The sequence below is a fragment of the Papilio polytes genome, unplaced genomic scaffold (genome assembly GCF_000836215.1).
Source record: "Papilio polytes unplaced genomic scaffold, Ppol_1.0 DF822067.1, whole genome shotgun sequence".
Lineage (NCBI taxonomy): Eukaryota > Metazoa > Arthropoda > Insecta > Lepidoptera > Papilionidae > Papilio > Papilio polytes.
This window is the reverse complement of record NW_013527137.1, coordinates 8,272,797-8,292,399: the sequence shown is the minus strand read 5'-3', so window position 1 is coordinate 8,292,399 and position 19,603 is coordinate 8,272,797. Positions and strand designations below refer to the sequence as shown.

The 19,603-nt window shown below is 34.7% G+C and overlaps 4 protein-coding genes and 1 long non-coding RNA gene across 7 annotated transcripts; 3 read left to right on the top strand and 2 right to left on the bottom strand.

Moving 5' to 3' along the window:
* The first annotated feature begins 190 nt into the window (after positions 1-190).
* On the top strand, positions 191-3,546 carry LOC106107285 (gastrula zinc finger protein XlCGF57.1-like). Its single transcript, XM_013288080.1, has 6 exons — positions 191-404; positions 581-731; positions 856-909; positions 989-1,036; positions 1,111-1,251; positions 1,846-3,546. Exons 1-6 carry the CDS (start codon positions 282-284, stop codon positions 3,060-3,062), a joined length of 1,734 nt encoding a protein of 577 aa, XP_013143534.1. The 5' UTR covers positions 191-281; the 3' UTR covers positions 3,063-3,546.
* A 2,608-nt stretch (positions 3,547-6,154) lies between these two features.
* Positions 6,155-12,312, top strand: LOC106107227 (tubulin beta chain-like). The gene is made up of 12 exons (XM_013287997.1): positions 6,155-6,481; positions 8,025-8,136; positions 8,464-8,586; positions 8,949-9,050; positions 9,363-9,490; positions 9,987-10,154; positions 10,534-10,648; positions 10,741-10,811; positions 10,930-11,069; positions 11,150-11,309; positions 11,415-11,516; positions 11,597-12,312. The coding sequence occupies exons 1-12, from the start codon at positions 6,425-6,427 to the stop codon at positions 11,681-11,683; spliced, it is 1,365 nt and encodes a 454-aa protein (XP_013143451.1). The 5' UTR covers positions 6,155-6,424; the 3' UTR covers positions 11,684-12,312.
* A 323-nt stretch (positions 12,313-12,635) lies between these two features.
* Positions 12,636-13,832, top strand: LOC106107472 (40S ribosomal protein S21). Of its 2 annotated transcripts, none has more exons than XM_013288339.1 (4): positions 12,636-12,689; positions 12,774-12,830; positions 13,155-13,346; positions 13,762-13,832. In XM_013288339.1, exons 2-4 carry the CDS (start codon positions 12,781-12,783, stop codon positions 13,769-13,771), a joined length of 252 nt encoding a protein of 83 aa, XP_013143793.1. In that variant the 5' UTR covers positions 12,636-12,689; positions 12,774-12,780; the 3' UTR covers positions 13,772-13,832. The 2 variants fall into 2 exon arrangements, with proteins under 2 accessions (XP_013143793.1, XP_013143794.1); XM_013288340.1 differs by having other exon boundaries at positions 12,667-12,689; positions 12,751-12,830.
* Positions 13,833-14,024: 192 nt separating this feature from the next.
* On the bottom strand, positions 14,025-16,051 carry LOC106107475. Of its 2 annotated transcripts, none has more exons than XR_001225869.1 (6): positions 15,859-16,051; positions 15,109-15,273; positions 14,831-14,955; positions 14,379-14,484; positions 14,170-14,259; positions 14,025-14,050 (listed from the first exon to the last, which is right to left on the bottom strand). It is a non-coding gene; the product is annotated as an uncharacterized LOC106107475 (long non-coding RNA). The 2 variants fall into 2 exon arrangements; XR_001225870.1 differs by having other exon boundaries at positions 14,379-14,471; positions 15,859-16,050.
* Positions 16,052-16,431: 380 nt separating this feature from the next.
* Positions 16,432-19,292, bottom strand: LOC106106998. The gene is made up of 8 exons (XM_013287664.1): positions 19,129-19,292; positions 18,634-18,783; positions 18,339-18,524; positions 17,820-18,258; positions 17,513-17,740; positions 17,043-17,278; positions 16,864-16,945; positions 16,432-16,721 (listed from the first exon to the last, which is right to left on the bottom strand). Exons 2-8 carry the CDS (start codon positions 18,756-18,758, stop codon positions 16,479-16,481), a joined length of 1,539 nt encoding a protein of 512 aa, XP_013143118.1. The 5' UTR covers positions 18,759-18,783; positions 19,129-19,292; the 3' UTR covers positions 16,432-16,478.
* Positions 19,293-19,603: the final 311 nt, after the last annotated feature.

Sequence of the window (19,603 nt, the reverse complement as noted above, 5' to 3'; positions counted from 1 at the left end):
AACGCTTTGCTTTCCAATTAAAAAATGAATCAAGCAGTGAAAGTAGGTTTTTATTTTAACATTGTGATGACAATGTTCTATTACGACAGATAATTAATTATTACTCTGTTAGATAGTCTTTGGTAATTATAAATGTCGAATGTCAGATGACAGTCGTTGGATTAGATGTCAGATGTCAGTTTCACTTTTTGAAGTAGATAAAACTTAGCGTTTGTTTGTGAAGTACATTTTACATAAACTTTTCATAAACATTATGAATTAAACTATTCGAATTTAACAATATGGATAATCTCTGTCGATGCTGTCATTCTCACTACGGCTTTAAAAGCCTTAACACCACTTATTCATACGAAGGCACAGAAGAAACTTATTCGACGATGTTGCAAAAGACTTTCGACATTATTGTGAGTATAATTTGTTTCTGTAATAAACATAATTTCTTTCGAAATTACACATTCTCAGAGAACTTCGCCCGTTTATTTATAATACAACTGTTTAACTGATTCGAATTATTAAAAGTTAATGTGATATCTCTTTTTTATTAGTAACGCTTATTTGATGAAATTAATTTTAATTTCAGATAAGTCCAGTAATTGGAGAGTCAAATACTATTTCTTACTCCATCTGTGATATATGCATTTCTCATTTACAAGATGCACTAATATTTAAAAAGCAAGTGGTGACTTGTGAACAATTACTATTTACACATTATAGTAACCTTAATTACAAAGGTAAGCAGTGTTAATAAAACACTACTATTTTTATTTAAGCTATAATATGCATCAATCAGTCAAGAAATGATTAAAAACAAATTAAAAAATAAAATTCAAGTATGAATTACCTTTTTCTTTTCAGGCAATACATCTTATATCAATACAGTGAAGGAAGAGGTGACAGAAATACATATTGGTAATAATTTTTAACCTTTAGCAAAAACATCTCAAGTTTTTTTTTATGAAACATTTTAATAGATTTCTTATTCGTTTAGGGTTAAAGGAGGAAACTCTTCATGAAAATGACACTGAAACTAAATTTGGTAAGATAATGTTTAATTCCCTCAATTTTATTAATTTCAGTAGAAACAACTAAAATTTTTTTGCACTGTTACAGAAAATAAAATTACCTTGGAAAGTTTTAATGAATCTATTGATACTCCTGATGATCAGCCACTATCTATACTGAAAAACAAGGAACCTTATCAAGAATCAGAGCCTGAAGCAGACTGGGCAAGTGGACATGAACTCAGTGATTGTAAGATTTTGTTTATTATATTCATCTATACTTCGATATCTATACTATCTATACTTCTATACTATTATAATAGTAATTATAGTATATTTTTGAATATTTTTTTAATAAAAAGCCCTACACCTACGTCACACTTTAGGCTATATGTTTTCACACCATTAAACATAGGGGGAAAATATTTTGGATAACCCTAATATGGGAAAGAGACCATAAGTTGCTGCCGACATCAAGGAAGCAAGGTTGCCATGGTTTGTCATCATGTCATGTCATTTTGACATTTGTAATTGATAATTTGCCACATGTAAATAATAAAATTAAATTTTCGTAATTTTATGCGGATGAAGTCGCACATGAACATCTAGTATATAAATAAAAAGCAATAGTGGTGCAGCTGTTAAGTGCTTGACTGGGTGGAAGAATTATCTATAAGTCCAGGTTTTGTTCCTGCCATGTAGCAATGTATATTAAATTTCTAAATTATGTACATTTGAAAAAAAAAACATTGAGATGTAATTTGTATATATCTGTGAAGAATTTCAATTTTTCCATTTTCCAAAGCAACTCTTTGATATTTAAACAAAAGTTCTTTTGTTGCAGATGAGGTATCAAAATCGGGAAATAGGAATGGATCCAAGAAATATTCATGTGACGTCTGTTGCAAACAATTCACTTATTATGGTTCATTACAAGTTCATTTATTAACACATAGTGGAGAGAAAACTTATCAATGCCTTATATGTAATAATAAATTTATACAAAACAAAGATCTAACTAAACATATATCAATAGATCATTCACATAATGGTACATATCCTTGTAATATGTGTACCAAAATATTTGATAAAGCTCACCTTTTGAAAAGTCATTTATCAACTCACTATATAGACAAGTATAAATGTAAAATCTGCGGAAAGCAGTTCCAAAGGAATAAAGGACTAAAAGAACATATGAAAACACATACTAAAGAGAAAATGTACACATGTGAAATATGTCATAAATCATTCGGTCATAATCAAACACTAAAATCACATATATTAACACATACAGGAGAAAAGCCTTTCGTTTGTGATGTATGTGGACGAAGATTTTCACAGAGGACACATTTGAAAAGGCATATATTTATAATACATACTGGTGTTAAACCATATTCATGTAAAGATTGTAATAAACAATTTTCAAGTAAGAGTTACTTGGCAATCCACGCCCGTCAGCACACAGGTGAAAGACCTCATACTTGTGAAGTATGTAAAAAAGATTTCACAGCATATACAACTTTGAAAGTGCATATGCGAGTACATACAGGTCGCAAACCATATACATGCAGCTTTTGTGATAGACAGTTCGCTCAAATGGCCAGTTTTAAATTACATGAACGAACTCATACAGGTGAAAGACCTTATTCGTGTAAAGTGTGTAAGAAACCATTTTCTGATAATGGTTACTTGAAGATCCATATGCGTGTACACACTGGTGAGAAACCGTACAATTGTGAAGTATGTAAACGGTCATTTAGAGAGACAGGACAATTAAAACGTCATATGAGAGTACATACAGGTATAAAACCATATACTTGTAAGATTTGTAACAAACAAATTGGTAATTTATCAAAACATATGCGTGTACATTCTGATGAAAGGCCGTTTAATTGCAGTGTATGTAATAAACAATTCACAATAAATGGTAATTTGAAACTTCATATGAGAATTCATACGGGGGAAAGACCGTTTGCTTGTGATTTATGTAATAGCCAATTTACACAAAGCAGTGGACTTAAACGGCATAGATGTACACATGCTGATAAAGTTAATACATGACCCTAAAACTAGTGTTAGGTGTAAATATTCTTTGATAATAAGCTTTTTAATTTATGAAATGTTTTATAATTTTCTTACTCTTTGATTGTCAAATGTAAATGCGTTGATAGGGTGATGTATTTGTTAAATCAGACCTATGATTAAAAGATAATTAAGAAGTAAATAAATCGTTTCATTCTCAACAACTACAATGATATAAATACTTAAAAAATATATAGACAAATTGAGAACCTCCATTTTTCGGGAAGTCGGTTAAAAACAGAACAATATTTAATACTGCAGTCCAAGCTCACAGCAATAATAAATTAAGAATAAGAATATCTTTATTGCTCTCTAATGTTGATTACATAAATCAGTGTTGCCTTGACTACTTAACTAGGATCCCTGTTTTTAAGTAGCCAAGGACTTCCCTTACAAAGTGATACATTTTTGGTGTGAAACAAAAAGAAAATTTACTATTATTTATTAATTTTAACAAGTGAAATGTTTTTCTTTTCCTCTTAAATTAATTTGTTCTTTAAATTTTACTTTAAAGAATTTATTTTATCTTTTAGTACTTACTTCTATTACTTCTTCTACTGTATAGTTTTTAGTAATTAAATATAATGTGATGAAATAAATAGATTTTAGACTTCTATTATATTTGTAATGTCATTGAACAACTTTTATTTATAGTTTGAATATGTTTTGTAATTTAAGAAGAATATTTGTATGCTTTTTAAGTTTAATACAATTTATATAAATCAGAGTGAAAAATGTAAATATTATCAACTAGAAGAATATTTTATAAATTGTTACTTTTTATTTAATTCTACGAGTATAGTAATAAAATAAAGATATTTTATGATCTACTTATAAGTGTTAGAACATTTAGTATCATCCGGCTCGAAGGACCAAGTAAAATTGCCGCAGAACTTCACTGCTATGATACTTTTATTAGTACAAAATGTCGTCCCTTACATTCTCAGGATAAAAGAGATAGAACATATGTGTCAATACAAGTGTTAGTGCAGTTCTACAGTTAGCAAATCCGTGTTATGAATACGAGTGTAATTGGCTTAAAGTATTGTGAGAACTTGAAACTTACTACAATGGAATGCATTTAACTCAAGTGAAATTAGAAAGCCATATAGTGCAAGCAGAAAACTTTTATGTAAGTGTTAGATATCCGTTTTAAACTAATTGCTTTTTTCTGTATCTTAACTATAAGATGGCTGAGACTAATTTTTTTTTACATTTGATTTTGGCGCAATAAAGTTTGACAGTTCTTTGTTTTTCTAATCGTTCAAAAACACATTTGCCGCCTTGGATATACGTTTTATTTTGACATTCATTAAAATAAATATCGATACAATAATAATTAAATAATCGATAACGATTTTTGTAGAAGAGAAAAATATTTCCGTTCTGCGTGAAAGGGTTAAAAAGTCATCTTTTCTAGAAGCTAGAGTGCAAAGTAAATAACAAATAACATTTTACACAACAAATAAAAAGTGGTTAAACACAGGATTAAAAAAATTACGCAGGTGTCAAATACAGTAAAATTGCAGTTTTTAAAGAGCATAAGCTAGATGAGAATGTTTTGTATGAATGTTCCGGTAGTGGAAACCGACGCTTAAAACAGTATAGGAAAACATTCGTAAATAGATTATACACTAGGAAGATTGATTATTTATTTAATCAGCTTTTTGTCGGCATTTATAAATATAATACCAGGAAAAAACCCGTACTACCAAGGTCAAAATTAGAAACATTTGACCGTTGATTTCCACTGCTGAAAACGGGTAAATTGACCTTAACATTTACATGCAAGAATAACTTGAAATTACTTATCTATGGATATAAATATATCTGTTAGTAACTGCATAATTTATCAACGATGTTGATAATGATATAGTGATAACAGAATTCCGAAAATTGTTACAATCGATTGTATATTTAAATGTAAAATAGAATGTAATTATTATTTTTTTATTTTTAATTCGTCAATTACAAATATACTCTTAAACGAAAAGATCAGCGACCTCTATCGGATTCTCAATTACTTTACGATCTACATGTGACGGAGGGATGATATTGGACAAATATTTGTAATTTTTCAATTACAGATTTTTAATTTTGAATATACATCACGCAATCATTTCTAGAATCGAACCTAGCCATCGAACCACACTAAATCATCATCATCATCATCATCATCATCATCATCTCCTTATCCTAGTCCCGTAGGGTCGGCGCAATAGGTTTTTTCCTCCGCATAACTCTATCATACGTCATCTCAGTCATCACTCCCTTTTTGATCATGTCACCTTTTACACAATCCATCCATCTCTTTCTAGGTCTACCTCTACCGATGTACCCTTCCACACTCATAACTAACGTTCTCCTTGTAACATGCGATTCATCCCTCCTCATAACATGCCCATACCATGCTAACCTTTTACTCCTAACCTTCTCTACTATGGGAGCTACTCTCAAACTTCCTCTAATATACTCATTTCGTATCTTATCCATTCATGTTACCCCACACATCCATCTTAACATTCGCATTTCTGTTACATTCTCCTTTCATCCGTTTCTTTTACTGCCCAACATTCAGATCCATGCATCATGACAGGTCTTTTCCCTTTAATTTAAGTGGAATTTGAGGGTCGAACCACACTAAATAAATCCAGTTAGTACTGTATATATACAACTACAAGAGAAAGTTTTTTGTTAAATAAATATACGAGGAATTAATAATTATACCATCATTCTGCTCTATAGATATGTTCTACCAAATTAATGTAAATAAAATAAAATTTAATGGTTAACAAAGAAAAAAATTACCTAAACATGCCACACCTATTGTGATTATAACAATACACGTAGCGATGACTCATCAAAAATACTTGAAACATTTTTTTAATTAATACGTTTACATAACAGTTACACAGATAGCAGAACCGCAAAGAAAAATTGTGATAACATCAATGGAATTGCGCGTCTGAAGTGGGGAATGTATGCGATGAGACGGAACGAAGTGAAAATCAGTAACTTTTGTAGTAAAATTCTGTTAAGACGTGTCTCTTATTATTAAGATATTATTAAAACTGTAGTTTTTCCATTAGGACATCGACTACAAGTCTTTTAAGATATTTTTAGACGTGAAATAAACTTAAAACATTGACGGTGTTTACAATAAAAATGACGCATACCCGCCGACCTCTTGTCATTTGAGACACTTAGTATAAACGTGATAACGAAGATAAACGCTCCGATAGCGTTCCCAATTCTGTATCAAACTACATTATACTCGTAAGTCGAATTGTATTTGCTACCGGTGAATATTAAAAGTCGATTTAAGTGCGAAAAAGTTTAAAATGTCGGAAATAGTGCATGTTCAGGCAGGCCAATGTGGAAATCAAATAGGATCAAAGGTTTGTATTCCGTTTTAATAGTTTTAAACTTGAAAATGACGTAGTCTGTGGCATTGAGGATGACGTGTGTGTTTTTATTAAATCATCTGTTAAAACATTCTCACGAGTTAACCTCAATTGAAGAAGAGCGATGTGTTCGTCACGTATTCATATGATGCATACTTTCATACGATTGTGAAAGTTGTATTAATAGAATCTTGGTTATAGGGAAATACTTATATCTTTCTTCGTTATCTCCTTTTGGTATTTTAACAATGGAATGTAAAACATCAAAGACGCCATCGATATAAATGTGTAAAGCAGAGAAATAATATAATTATAACCTAAAACAACGAATTAACTAAATATAATTTACTTTGCTACAACAATTTAGAGTAGACAGCATGACATTTGTTGTATGATCCATCACTTTTGGCGCTAAAACGGTGGACCAATAAGAATGCAGTGTTTTAGAAAAAAAATCTACGATTCCCCGATCATTGCCACGACTAATACAATGTGCAAAGTCGAAGTTTAAATGCTAATTAACCATTTTTAAGTACCAAATATGTCTTAACGATCATTTTTTTTTTTCATGGAAATAATAATAACTACCATTTTAGAGTTTTTATTACCGCAACAATTTAGGCAAAGGCTATGCAACCGTCAGATAAAATTGTTATATGTAACACAATTTTATTACATGCAACAAACTAAGAAAAAAATTATAACACTGAATATGAAAAAAATTACCACGATTTTTCAAATGTATTGATAATTTAATAAGTAAATCATAATTTTAATGCCATAAGCGAACAAGTGGTAAGCGGTTATTTAAAACGTTATTACGCGTTAGCAATAATTCCTAATGCTATTAACTGCGAACGTTTATTTACAATTCTTACATTCCATTGAGAATAATCTTAGCTTACTTAATTAAATAAATGTTAACGTATTATATAAATAAACTAGCTGTTCTGCTAGCTGAAATAATGAAAATTTTATTTTATTGTCTACATTTGTCAAATTATCAATTACAAATGTCAAAACGACATGACATGACGACAACCTCGCTTCCTTGATGTTGGCAGCAACTTATGATCTCTTTCCCACATTAGGGTTTTTATTCAAAACTTTTACCTTCTAATTTTAGTGTTAAAATATATAGCCTAAAGCGTGACGCAAGTGTAGGGCTTTTTATTAAAAAAAATGAATTAAACATAAATATGCTGTAATTGTTGACATCTTAGGCAACAAAGAAGTGTGTGTTTACGCTTTATTATAATAGTATTGATATAGATAGTATCGATCTAGATATACTTTAGTTTATCATTATAAGAAAACGTTACACAAAGCTTCGCTTCGTTGGTTCTTTCTAGCCTTTCACTACACATGTGAACGTCTTGCAAGATCAAGTTACAAAAGATGAACTTGTTTACATTCAACATTCCTTACCGTGAGAATTCAACTCGATATTATAAATAAAGATCATATTTAGAAATGGATGAAATTGCAAAAATTGTTGTAGCTATTTCTTCCTTTTTAACTTCAAAAACTGTTGCAGTTCTGGGAAATAATATCGGATGAACACGGTATCGACCCCACGGGAGCTTGTATCGGAGACAACCCCCTACAAAAGGAGCGATTGAATGTTTACTACAATGAAGCATCAGGAGGTAAATACAATAAATTATTTTCGCGTGTTTTTCGTAGAATAATGAAAACATTCATTTTTTAGTAGTTCTGGTGGTGGTATAAAACTATTCCTCTGAATTTCACAAACAAAATTGATTTGCAAAATCCAATACTGACCTTTATGTTGAAAAGAGAGATTACCCTTGAAAAGTAACTAAACGAGAGAACACTGAAGTTATGTTGACGCAAGACGAAGACGATTCTTTAAAGTTATCTGAAAATATCTACTATCGTTCACTGTGAAAAAAAGGAGAAGATTGACTATCTTTCTCTATCTGTCTTCAACTATGTTCTTTGTAATTCTTCAGGTAGATACGTACCTCGTGCGGTGCTGGTCGACTTGGAGCCGGGCACGATGGACGCGGTGCGCTCCGGACCATACGGCCAGTTGTTCAGGCCGGACAACTTCGTGTTCGGACAGAGCGGCGCTGGTGATTTCATATTTTATTCCTAACAAACCATAGATATAAGAAAATTATAATCTGTTGTTAAGTATGGAAACGTGGGACTCTACGATCATTTAGTTGAAAATGATACGCAGAATTTTTTATTTAAAAATACTTTTCTATACTCTATATAAATAGACCTAGTGGATAGTCTGAAGGAACATAAGGTTACTCACTTTTGTTTTAATTCCACGCGGACGGAGTCGCGGGCGAAAGCTAGTAAGTAATAAGACCGCGAGTATTCCAAGCAAATGTTCTTTATTTTATCATACCTGATGAAATAAATGAACGTATCTTTTAAATTCCGCAGTGGAAACACGTCTTACGTAGTCTTTATTCCCCTCTAGGCAACAACTGGGCAAAGGGTCACTACACGGAGGGTGCGGAGCTGGTCGACTCAGTGCTGGACGTCGTGAGGAAAGAAGCTGAAGGGTGTGATTGTTTACAAGGTACGTATAAATTAATAAATTAGGGTTTTTCCCGTTGGGCCGATCGACTAACCGATCAATCGGTCTAATGGGATAAAATCTTAGGTTGATCGAATTGCGGGTCGATCAATCTGTTCAACGGGAAACACTCATAAATGAGATAGTTAGAGTAAAATTATTTATATTAGGTAACTACTTACATTCAAATACTAATCATCATTCAAATAGGGGCCTAATCTTGACAAATAGAAGACATTTCCGAATATCGTTATATTAGTATTTCTTACTTGTGTATAAAAATGAACTTATAGTATAGATGATTTTTATTTGCAGGATTCCAATTAGCACATTCCTTGGGCGGAGGTACCGGTTCAGGCCTGGGCACGCTGCTCATCAGCAAGATCAGGGAGGAGTTCCCTGACAGGATTATGAACACATTTAGTGTTGTACCTTCACCTAAAGTAAGACCACTATTACTAAAATTGTTACCAGATTTAGTTTTTATTATATACGAAGAATATGATTACTATATTACCTGAAACAAACGCGGTTTGCGGACAGACAGACAGACATAAAAATTTTAAATTCGATTTTCGATGTCAACAACGCAAATACATCATCTTTCCGAAATCTGGAATTTATCTTTAGATTTTACAAACAGACACCCCAATTTTTTTTTAAATATTAGTGGTTTTTTGTTAATTTACTAATATTTCCTTTAACCAGTCCAACTAAGCTCTAGGCTTGTGCTAGGATATGGTTCACGATAATAGTCGAATGGCGGGATTCGAACCGGTAGTCGCTTTATTATATGTATAGAATATCTATAGTACCAAAGCTAGACTATTCTAATATAACCTTTCACTTGGCTACCTATAATCACTTTTAAATTGTTAACACCACACTAAGTTACATCCATAGCTTGTTTACCTACGCTTTTAAAAAAATGTTTTATAGGTGAGCGAAGTAGTACTAGAGCCGTACAACGCAACGCTATCAGTACACCAACTGGTAGAGAATACGGACATGTCCTTCTGCATTGACAATGAAGCTCTCTACAATATCTGCTTCCGAACATTAAGACTTAGTAGTCCTACGTACGGCGATCTTAATCATTTGATATCGGTAAGAACTGTTTATTTTATTTTTACTGTTTATCATTTTACTAGCTTTCTCCCGCGATTACGTCTGAGTGGAATAAAATAAACAAAAGTAACCTTTGCGTTCTTCCACACTATCTTTAACATATATGTCAAATTACATCTAGATCCGATCAGCAGTTTAATCTATTCTAACAAACATCCATGGATGGATCTAAACTTTCGCATTTATATTAAAAAGATAAAATATATAGAATATTATTAAGATTTATCTTTCTCTTTTTTACTTTTTATTTAGGTTCTTACTTGAATTCTTGAATGCATTGAATCTCGATATACCAACTCTCCGCTTTTTAAAGTCAATTCAATAAAGTTACCGTTGTAATAATGTTGTATTTTTCCAGTTAACGATGTCAGGGGTGACAACTTGCCTGCGATTCCCGGGACAACTTAACGCTGGCTTGAGGAAACTCGCTGTCAACATGGTTCCTTTCCCTAGATTACATTTCTTCATGCCAGGTTGGCATTTTTATTTAATATCGATTCTTATAGCATCAATTTATAAGTGTAAACTTCAATATTCAGACGTTTACACGAACAAATGTTTTCAGGATTTGCACCATTGACGGCGAAAAACTCGTTCAATTACCGCGCTCAAACTGTCCCGGAATTGATGAGTCAAGTTAGTATGGCAACATTGATTAATAACCCATGGCTCAAATAGGCAAGAACCCAGAGCCGAAAAATGTTACTTTTAACATAATTCAATGCAAATCAAAATAATGTTTAAAAAATAACAGATGTTCAACCCTGGTAATATGATGACGGCGTGCGACCCCCGGCATGGGCGATACCTCACCGCAGCCACTATGTTCCGCGGCCGCATGTCCATGCGTGAGGTTGATGAACAGATCCTCGCCGTGCAGAACAAGAACTCAAGGTATATTCTAGTCAAAGAGTATACTAGTGCTTTAGAATAATATTAATATCAATTAAATTAAAAACATATTTATTTTACAGCTACTTCGTAGAATGGATTCCTCATAACCTCAAAGTGTCGGTTTGTGACGTGCCACCACGCGGTCTCAAGATGTCTGCCACCTTTATCGGCAACACAACGGCTATACAAGAAGTTTTTAAACGTATTTCAGAACAGTTTACTGCCATGTTTAGAAGAAAGGTATTAACCTCAACGAATTTCAATCTTTAACATATTCTAAATGGGGTAATTTAACAATCTACCCACATGAATTTTTATCTTATTCAAATAAAACAACTTTCGCAGGCTTTCCTTCACTGGTATACTGGTGAAGGTATGGACGAAATGGAATTCACTGAGGCTGACAGTAACATGAGCGACCTTATTTCGGAATATCAGCAGTACCAGGTAATTGCATAATAATGGCAACACCATTGAGTATTGAAACTTTATGGACATCTATTACTAACTTTTTTTTATTTTAACAGGAGGCTGGTGTCGAAGACGATGAAGTTGAATTTGACGAAAGAGAAGAAGAACAAGAGAATACTGAAGCTGAGGCAGAAGTTCTGTAGATTTAATTCTAAGACTTATTTAAGTCACTTATTAAATTAAGATTATTTCGCAAATCATTTATATTGTAATATTTTTATAAGTTCAGTTATGTATATTACAGGTTTCTTTAAAGCTAAATTTTATATTATGTTGCTGTAACTATTGGACAGTATTTATACATTCAAATTTTATAATCATGAAAAAATGTTTAAAATCAAGATGATGTGAACTTTTTTTAAATTTTACTAGCACTTGTTATTTATTATTTTTGTACGATTGCCCTTTAGCTTATTTTTGACAATGTTTCTTCCCTCGATTCATTCCAGCTTATAGTTTAATTATCCTTATGACCAAGACATCGAAACATCTACAACAAAGTAACTGACACAAAATGATGACGCAAGTTCCCAGGTTTTATATATTTTTTTCGTAATTAAAGTAATGTAAGCTCAAACTGTAAGTAAACTATTTATATTACTTCTACTGCCTGTTTTTGCTACCTCAAATTATTAATTTGATAATTTATGATGACTTCATTTTGTTAATTATTATTCCATATATGATGTATTTTTAAATAAGGGAATCACACTTGTTTTTTTTATTATTAAAGTTCACCCTGTTGTTTTTATTATTAAAAGTTTGATTAAAATTTAAAATCTTTTATTTTCTCCTTATAAAGTTAAGTTTTGCCTGATCGCTCACGTCGTACAATCAATACGCAACACGGTTACCTAAAGATATTATACAAAATTATGTAGGAGGAATAAACTGACGAATCGCAAATTTCAATTAATTTAGTATCCTTTACCTCAGCTACGGACAACACGACAGTTTTTTTGTATTGGTCCTCATAATTACAGGAATAAATTAAAAAAAAAAACAGAAAACTCCACAATGCTCAAAAGCCATGTAGTTTAGGCTAATACAATAGTATTTAAAAAATAATTAATTTTTACAACTTGTAACATTTTAGAAGCCATCTTTCTTTCTGCTTCTGTCATTTACGTGATCCGTGTGGTTATTTAGGTTAGATTTGCATTAAAATTGATTGTTATTCAAAAAATACATTCTATTAGTTTCAAAATAGTGTATTTTTCCGATTTTTTTCAGATACAAAATGCAAAACGACGCTGGTGAATTTGTTGACTTATACTGCCCGAGGAAATGGTATGCTTGTTTTGTCCATAACGCATGTTTCGTGTATGAATACTTATTTTCAAATAGTTTACGCAAGTTTAAAGAAATACAAGTTTTAAATAGTTAAATACTGAATACTTTTCTAAATCTGTATCCACGAAACGTTTTGTATTTTGTTTCCCTAGTTGTTATAACCTGTCAAATATTTAGGACAAAAGGTGGTTCTAAACCAAGCTAGACTTGTAATAAGAAAATAACTAACACTACGAAATACCTCACTTATGTTTGTAAACAAATGCCACCTTTCAATCTTGCCCAATTAAAAATTTACAAAACATTCGTCAAATGTTCCAGCTCGGCCAGCAATCGCCTTATCCACGCTAAGGACCATGCGTCCGTGCAGCTGGTGATCGCTGACGTCGACCCGGCGACCGGCCGCGCCGCAGACACCTCCAAGATGTACGTCATCTGTGGAGCCATCAGGCGGATGGGAGAGTCAGACGATTGTATAGTCAGACTAACCAAGAAAGACGGCATATTGATCAAGTAAGCAACTGTTTTAAGACTTTTGTCATTGGAATAGTGAAATCACTGTGAACTCTAACAGTAGAAATATTTGTTCATACTTCATCTTTTGTAGTAAAAGTTTAAAGTAGAATAGACCGTAAAGTAAGAGAACAAATTTTAACATGAGAATCATCCTTTTAAGTGCAAATGCAATAAATATGGATTAGTTGCTCTGCAATTTGTGGTTTATCAGATAGCATAGTTGTAGTTCATCACATCATCCTGCAAGCTACCATTTTGAGTTGCCGCTCAATATGTCCAAGTCTATACAATCTGGTTCAGAGCTTTACAAACATCTAGCGAGAGGTGAACAGCAACACACTTTTGGCTACCTTCCCCTATCATTATTAAAATTAAATTATATTTAATAAACAATTATCTCTATTTGTTACAGGAACTACTGATGTAGTTATGTAAGAAGCGCTATTTTGTAAGACAAAATAAAAAAATTAAAAAGCCAAAGAATTTTTGTTTTATTTAATTTAACAGTGTACACAAGATACCAATGTATAAAAACTTAACAGGCATTGTTTACAGAGTTTTTTGTAGTTGATTATAAAAATTTCAAAAACAAAAGATTATTGACAAGTATATCTTAACAAGTATCTTCTTCTTGTTGGCTGTTTATTGTAATATTGAATGGCATACATTTTTTTAATAGTGATATTCCCACACTTATAAAACTGTAAGAAAAAAGTAAGAAACCATATCCATACTCCATTTCTGCTTATTTGAAATGTATCGACAACTATCGTAAAATCAATAGATAGTCTATTTCTAGAAAAAAATGAGAAATACTTACCAGATACCTTTTTTAGTATTGGCTGTGTATTTTTAATTCCAAGTTCTCTTTTTTTGCTACCTATCCGTTCTGTAAAAATTCTTGTATAACCTGAAAGACATTAATTTTAAATTTAAAGGTAACCAAAGCCAATGAAATTACAATAAAAACTGTATAAACATTATTAATGAGAATGGCGATATTTATGATGGACATTAAATGATACTTACCTTCATAAATTATTTTTGCTAATATTAGACTAGGTTATTTGCGACGCGATTTTCCAACTTTCAGTTCACTTGTTCCTCTTTATTTTATTTTAGCTAGCAGTTCAACCTGAAAAATTGTACGGCTAATTGTTTTCGGACTAAAAATAAAAACCCTACATCAGGGATGGTGAATCAATGAAACAATATTTTCGAATAGAATTGAGTATTGTAGGAGTGAACCAGAGAGATTTTTACGCTACAGATGTTCCTAATAGTAATGTATAAATATTTAATTGCACGTCTATGACTTCTTTCAACATTTCTTTAAAAAAAATCACATTGATACCCAAAGGATTGTTTATTCTGCCCTACCATGACGTGTGCCGAAAAGTCAGTGTCCAAATGTCTTTTTATCTACTTTTTCTTCCTACAGAATTTTAGTTTTAGTTTAATTAATATTAATATTTACGCACCAACCACGGCCGCACCCGGGCTTGCCGCCGGGCGGCGGCCTGCAGATTGTCTTCTTCTTGCAGCAGCCTCCCACAGTCGCTATGAGGCACAAGAGACACCACCACAGCGACCACAGCAAAGTTCTCTGTCACAAATTAAAAAAAAAAGAATTGAAAGCGCAAAAGCCTATTTAAAATAAAATCCTAAAGCTTTGTTGGATTGTATTTGAGTTGTAGATCGTAATTTAATATTGACATAACCTATTTATGTGTAACGGAATAGCTCTAAAATATCTAACCATATTATTTTCACTTAGTTTGATGTAGACTAGCGTCATAAGTTCAGTGTTCACGTGACGCTGTGACGGCTGGTGTTGCGATCACCAGTACTTGGGTTTGCAGCCGCCCGGGCAGCGAGGTGGGCGGCAAGAAGATTTCTTCTTGCAGGCGAGGGCGCCGACCACCTGGTTTAAATCACAACGTTACCACTTCGGGCCCGAAAATTAGGAAAGATGTTGAGTAGTTTTTGGCATCAATATTAGTCTTGTATATTAAAATTGATATCTCGGTTTGTAAGTCTCAAAAATCATTAGCATTTCATTGTCTTCGCTTCTTTAGATGTACTTCTATAAATCCATTCATCAGTTTGTGTCTGAAAACTTCTTGACGAAATGATAACTTTTAAGTAAATTGGGTACAAATAACACGGTCTAATATTTTCTAAACTAAATCATATATCATTATGAAAAGGGTCGACTCACATTTTATTATACTTTGAAATTATATTTCGTGTAATTGGTTAAAGACTTAAGTTACCGGGTAATATGTTGATTTATTTATAGACTTCTTAATAGGAAAGATAATCAGGTAACTAAATTTTCAGATTGTTCTTTTGGTCAAACATGTTTGACACTGTCATAGTACTTTGTAAGATTTACATGAAAGCAGAGACGCACCGAGAACACTTTTTAGGGTAACCTGTGGGTTACCTTCGCCTGACAACGATGGTAACCTTAGAGTAGTGATGGTATCACAAGTTTGGTATTTACCTGTAATAAAAGACACGCTAGCCACCAGAAAGCATCACTTGTATACTTCATATTTGCAATTAGTAGATGGCTGAATCCGAATAGGATCACTACATGGTGTTTATTGTTTATTTTGTTAAATTTTTACTATTAATTTTGCAATTGACATTTCGGAAAATTTCTTTTGTTCTGTCTGACTGTGTCAAGAAGAATTTATTGATGCATCTGATAGATATGCGGCCAGCGTCATGAACTGTATGACAAATTGTAACAAAAAAAAGTTTTTAAATTCTCCAAGATTTGGGCGACCTAAAAAAATGTTTAGCATTTGTAAGAGCAATATTCTATCTAATACAATCTGAAGTCTGTCTGGTGTAAGAGTTAATAAATATACCTTTTCATCTTCCATAGAAGCAATAAAATGACGGTAGTAAGAAAATAAATGGAAGAGCATTCTATCCTCTTTGGCTGACGTAGTCATAGACGTATACTTTTTTTGTTTATGGAAGACAAATGGGCACATTTTTATGAAAGTCTCTTCAAAAAAAAAAATCTTCAGAAGTAGAGTTGAAAATGATATAATAAGAACACATATCCGAAGTAAATAATATATTTTCTACAAGATATGTATATGATATATGTTAGCAGGCGCACGCGCGCCCCGGTCTGCAGAACAGCTGGGTGGTGAAGCAGTCTCTGAACGCGCGCCAGTAGACCCGGCAGCGCGCGCAGAGGGATTCCTCGCCCAGCCGCTCCGCGAAACGCCCCCCTACGGTGAAGCCCCTCATGTCGTACGCCCTTTCGTTGCGCAGCTCGCGATCCTCACTCCGCGCCCGGCGCGGCTCTGCATGGAGCGTCTGCAAGCGTTTCGCTTGAGCGTACAACTGTGGAACAAAATCAATATTAAGGAATTTAATACAGAAATTTGGAAGACATAATCTAAGGTTGATATTTTAGAAGCAGCAGTAGCATTAGCTTGTTAGTGTAATCATTAGTCATCTATTAAGTGACAAGGAATATACTTACAGACAGTGGATCATCCAGGTCGAAACTGGTCAAGTGATTGCGCGTCGTGTTGCAACCTGAATTCAGATCCCGCTGTACAACCCTGTCGTGGGAAATTAAGATTTAAAATTATACATCATAAAAAATTTATACTTATTAGATTAAGCTTATTAAGGGTTTTTAATTGTCATTTTAAAAACCTTTCCGTAGCTACATTAGGCCGCTTCTCCTGGAGCGGTGCTATTTCTAGGAAGTGGGCTCTAGTGACGGCCAGTCGGCGGTTCTCGCACGGCCGGACGTCCCGCCGCCGCTCCGCGCGCAGCAGCCGATCCTTCTGACGCACCTGTTCCCCCGACGGTATCGGCGTCGTGCCAGTCGCTTTCGTTTGTATTTGCAGATCCACCTTCCTTTCCGTCGGACGTGGGGTTAGCAATATCTGTCATAAGCACACACTTTAAATAGCTTAAGATGCATTCAGATCCAGTCGTTATTTATGTCTGTAGTCCTGTGTGCCTTTTCCCTCTGCATTGCATTTCACTACTCTTTTTTTAACCGTTCACATTAAACCGTGTGTGTGTGTGTTAACGTTTTCAAACACACAATGAAAACGTAGTTAAATCTCTCTAAGCCAGAGATGATTAGTATCTATAAAAAAAAAACGTATCAGTACCTGAACCGTGGGAGACAATTGCCTCGATGTTAAGCAAGTGTGGAGATCAGGCTCCGTTGCCACTATTTTATCCGACACGGAAACCGAACCAGATGAGATGCCGTCTCGATACAACGACAATGGCTTTGTGCTTAACGTCAACGGAGGCATCGGACGTCGCGCTGCGAAGAGACGACTTAACTCGTCCAGTTTGTTCATTATTATCTTATACGTTTTGCATTCGTCTGTCTGAAATGTATTAAGCTCAGATAGTTTTCGTCTAAGTTCATTGTCATATCTATTACCGACACATAAAACAACCTCTTACCCGATGCTTGTCTTTATGACGTTCTCTTGAACTACGGCTACTAGATGAAATATTGCTAGATTCCATACTCGTGGTCGAACACTCTGGCTTGGGACGCTTTGGCTTCGGTCGCTCTGGTTTCGAACGTTCCGGTTTCAATCGTTCCGGCTTCGATCGGTCTGGTTTCGATCGGTCCACCTTCGGTCGTTCCGGCTTCGGTCTGACGCACTTCACACGTTCGGTTCGGCGCTCGTTGCGTCGTTCGCCGTGCCTCTCGTTGCGGCGTTCGTTCCGGCGTTCGCCGAGACGCTCGCAGAGCTGCGCCACGCGGGCGATTTGCTCCTGCTGCTCTCGCAACGCCCTCTCGCAGGCCGTGCGGAAAGCGAGCAACGACGACGCGGACCCCCGCCCACGAGCTGATTCCCTACACCTATGTGTTGTTACGTCTCCGCTCACCCGCCTAAAGTAATTTGAAAGTACAGGTTTATACTTTAGAAGAGTGACGATTAGGATAAGGTAATATGTATAGCGTGAAATGACCTGTGCGAGCGATGCCTGTGCTGAGGGTTACTACCGTCGGAAAGGCCGGAGTCGTGGGAGAAGCGTTTCATGTGCGGAGGTTCGCTGTTGCTGGCGGCGCTCGCACTGCTGCTGCTGGCATTGCTGGCGCGTGGTCCGCGGCCCGCCTTGCGACCGAACCCTCCCGCGTCCACTACCAAGCGTTCGCTACAAGTAACGGTGCTGTGCACTACTAAATGCTATCAAGAGTACTTCGTCCGTACTAGTTAGGATGTTATATTGTTAATCACATAAACTATCTAAAGTTCAAAGTTACCGTCGGTCGTGCCTGGGCGAGATGCCGGGTCGTACAGCGGCCCGCATATAGCGGTCCAGGTCGATGATGTCGGTGGCGCCCGGCAGCCGCCCCGAGCCCGACGACAGGGACGAACGCGCGGACATGCCCGCTATCTCTACCCGTTATAAGCTACAAATCACGGTATGCAAAAAGGACAACTTAGAATTGTTTACTGCGTGAAATTATCATTGTTAAAATAACATAAGCCGTATTTTAATCAGCTTTCAGTTGTCTAAAATGGTATTGGGTATTAACAATTTACTATTAACATAAAGTATTACAAGTTTGTTGAGTACCTACATAACATAAGGTTTTGTTGGTTAATATCTTTGCAGCGTCCAATTACGATGAGCAGTAGTATTATAGCGGATTTTATTCAAAATAGTAAGTTTCCACTGTGTCCTAACTCTGGGTTTGTCTTGAACGTGTAATGTAAACAAAACTGACATAACAGCAATACCCAACCGTGGCTACCTTTGTAAAGTAGAGCTGTTTCCTGTGACTGACCAATTTGTATTGTTTAGTTGTCGTGTGGCCACGTGACAGGAGATGTGTCCTCAGCACGGGGCTCTGGTCTGCTGCGGCGAGTACGGCCATCGCTGATGCTGGGAACTCCTCATGCCGACAGCACCTGTCACTTGTCATATTGACGTGTGATGTGTCAAATGTTTCTTTTTAAATTGTAACCGTCAAAACTCTCGTAGGTTGTCTATCACGCACAGTCTATACAGATCCCTGATCTATATTGAATGGATAGGTCTATACTTGGAAATGACAGCTTTTGCTTCGTTCCCACTTAACATCGTTAAACAGGCCTGTTGATGTTAGTGACCAGTTAATTCTATCCCTATTTTTAGTTTCAATTCTCATTAGGGCCACCAACAGCGTTCATCAGCGCCAAGATATCAAGTATCAAATGGGCTCAAATGCAAGGGCGAATCCTGCTTTG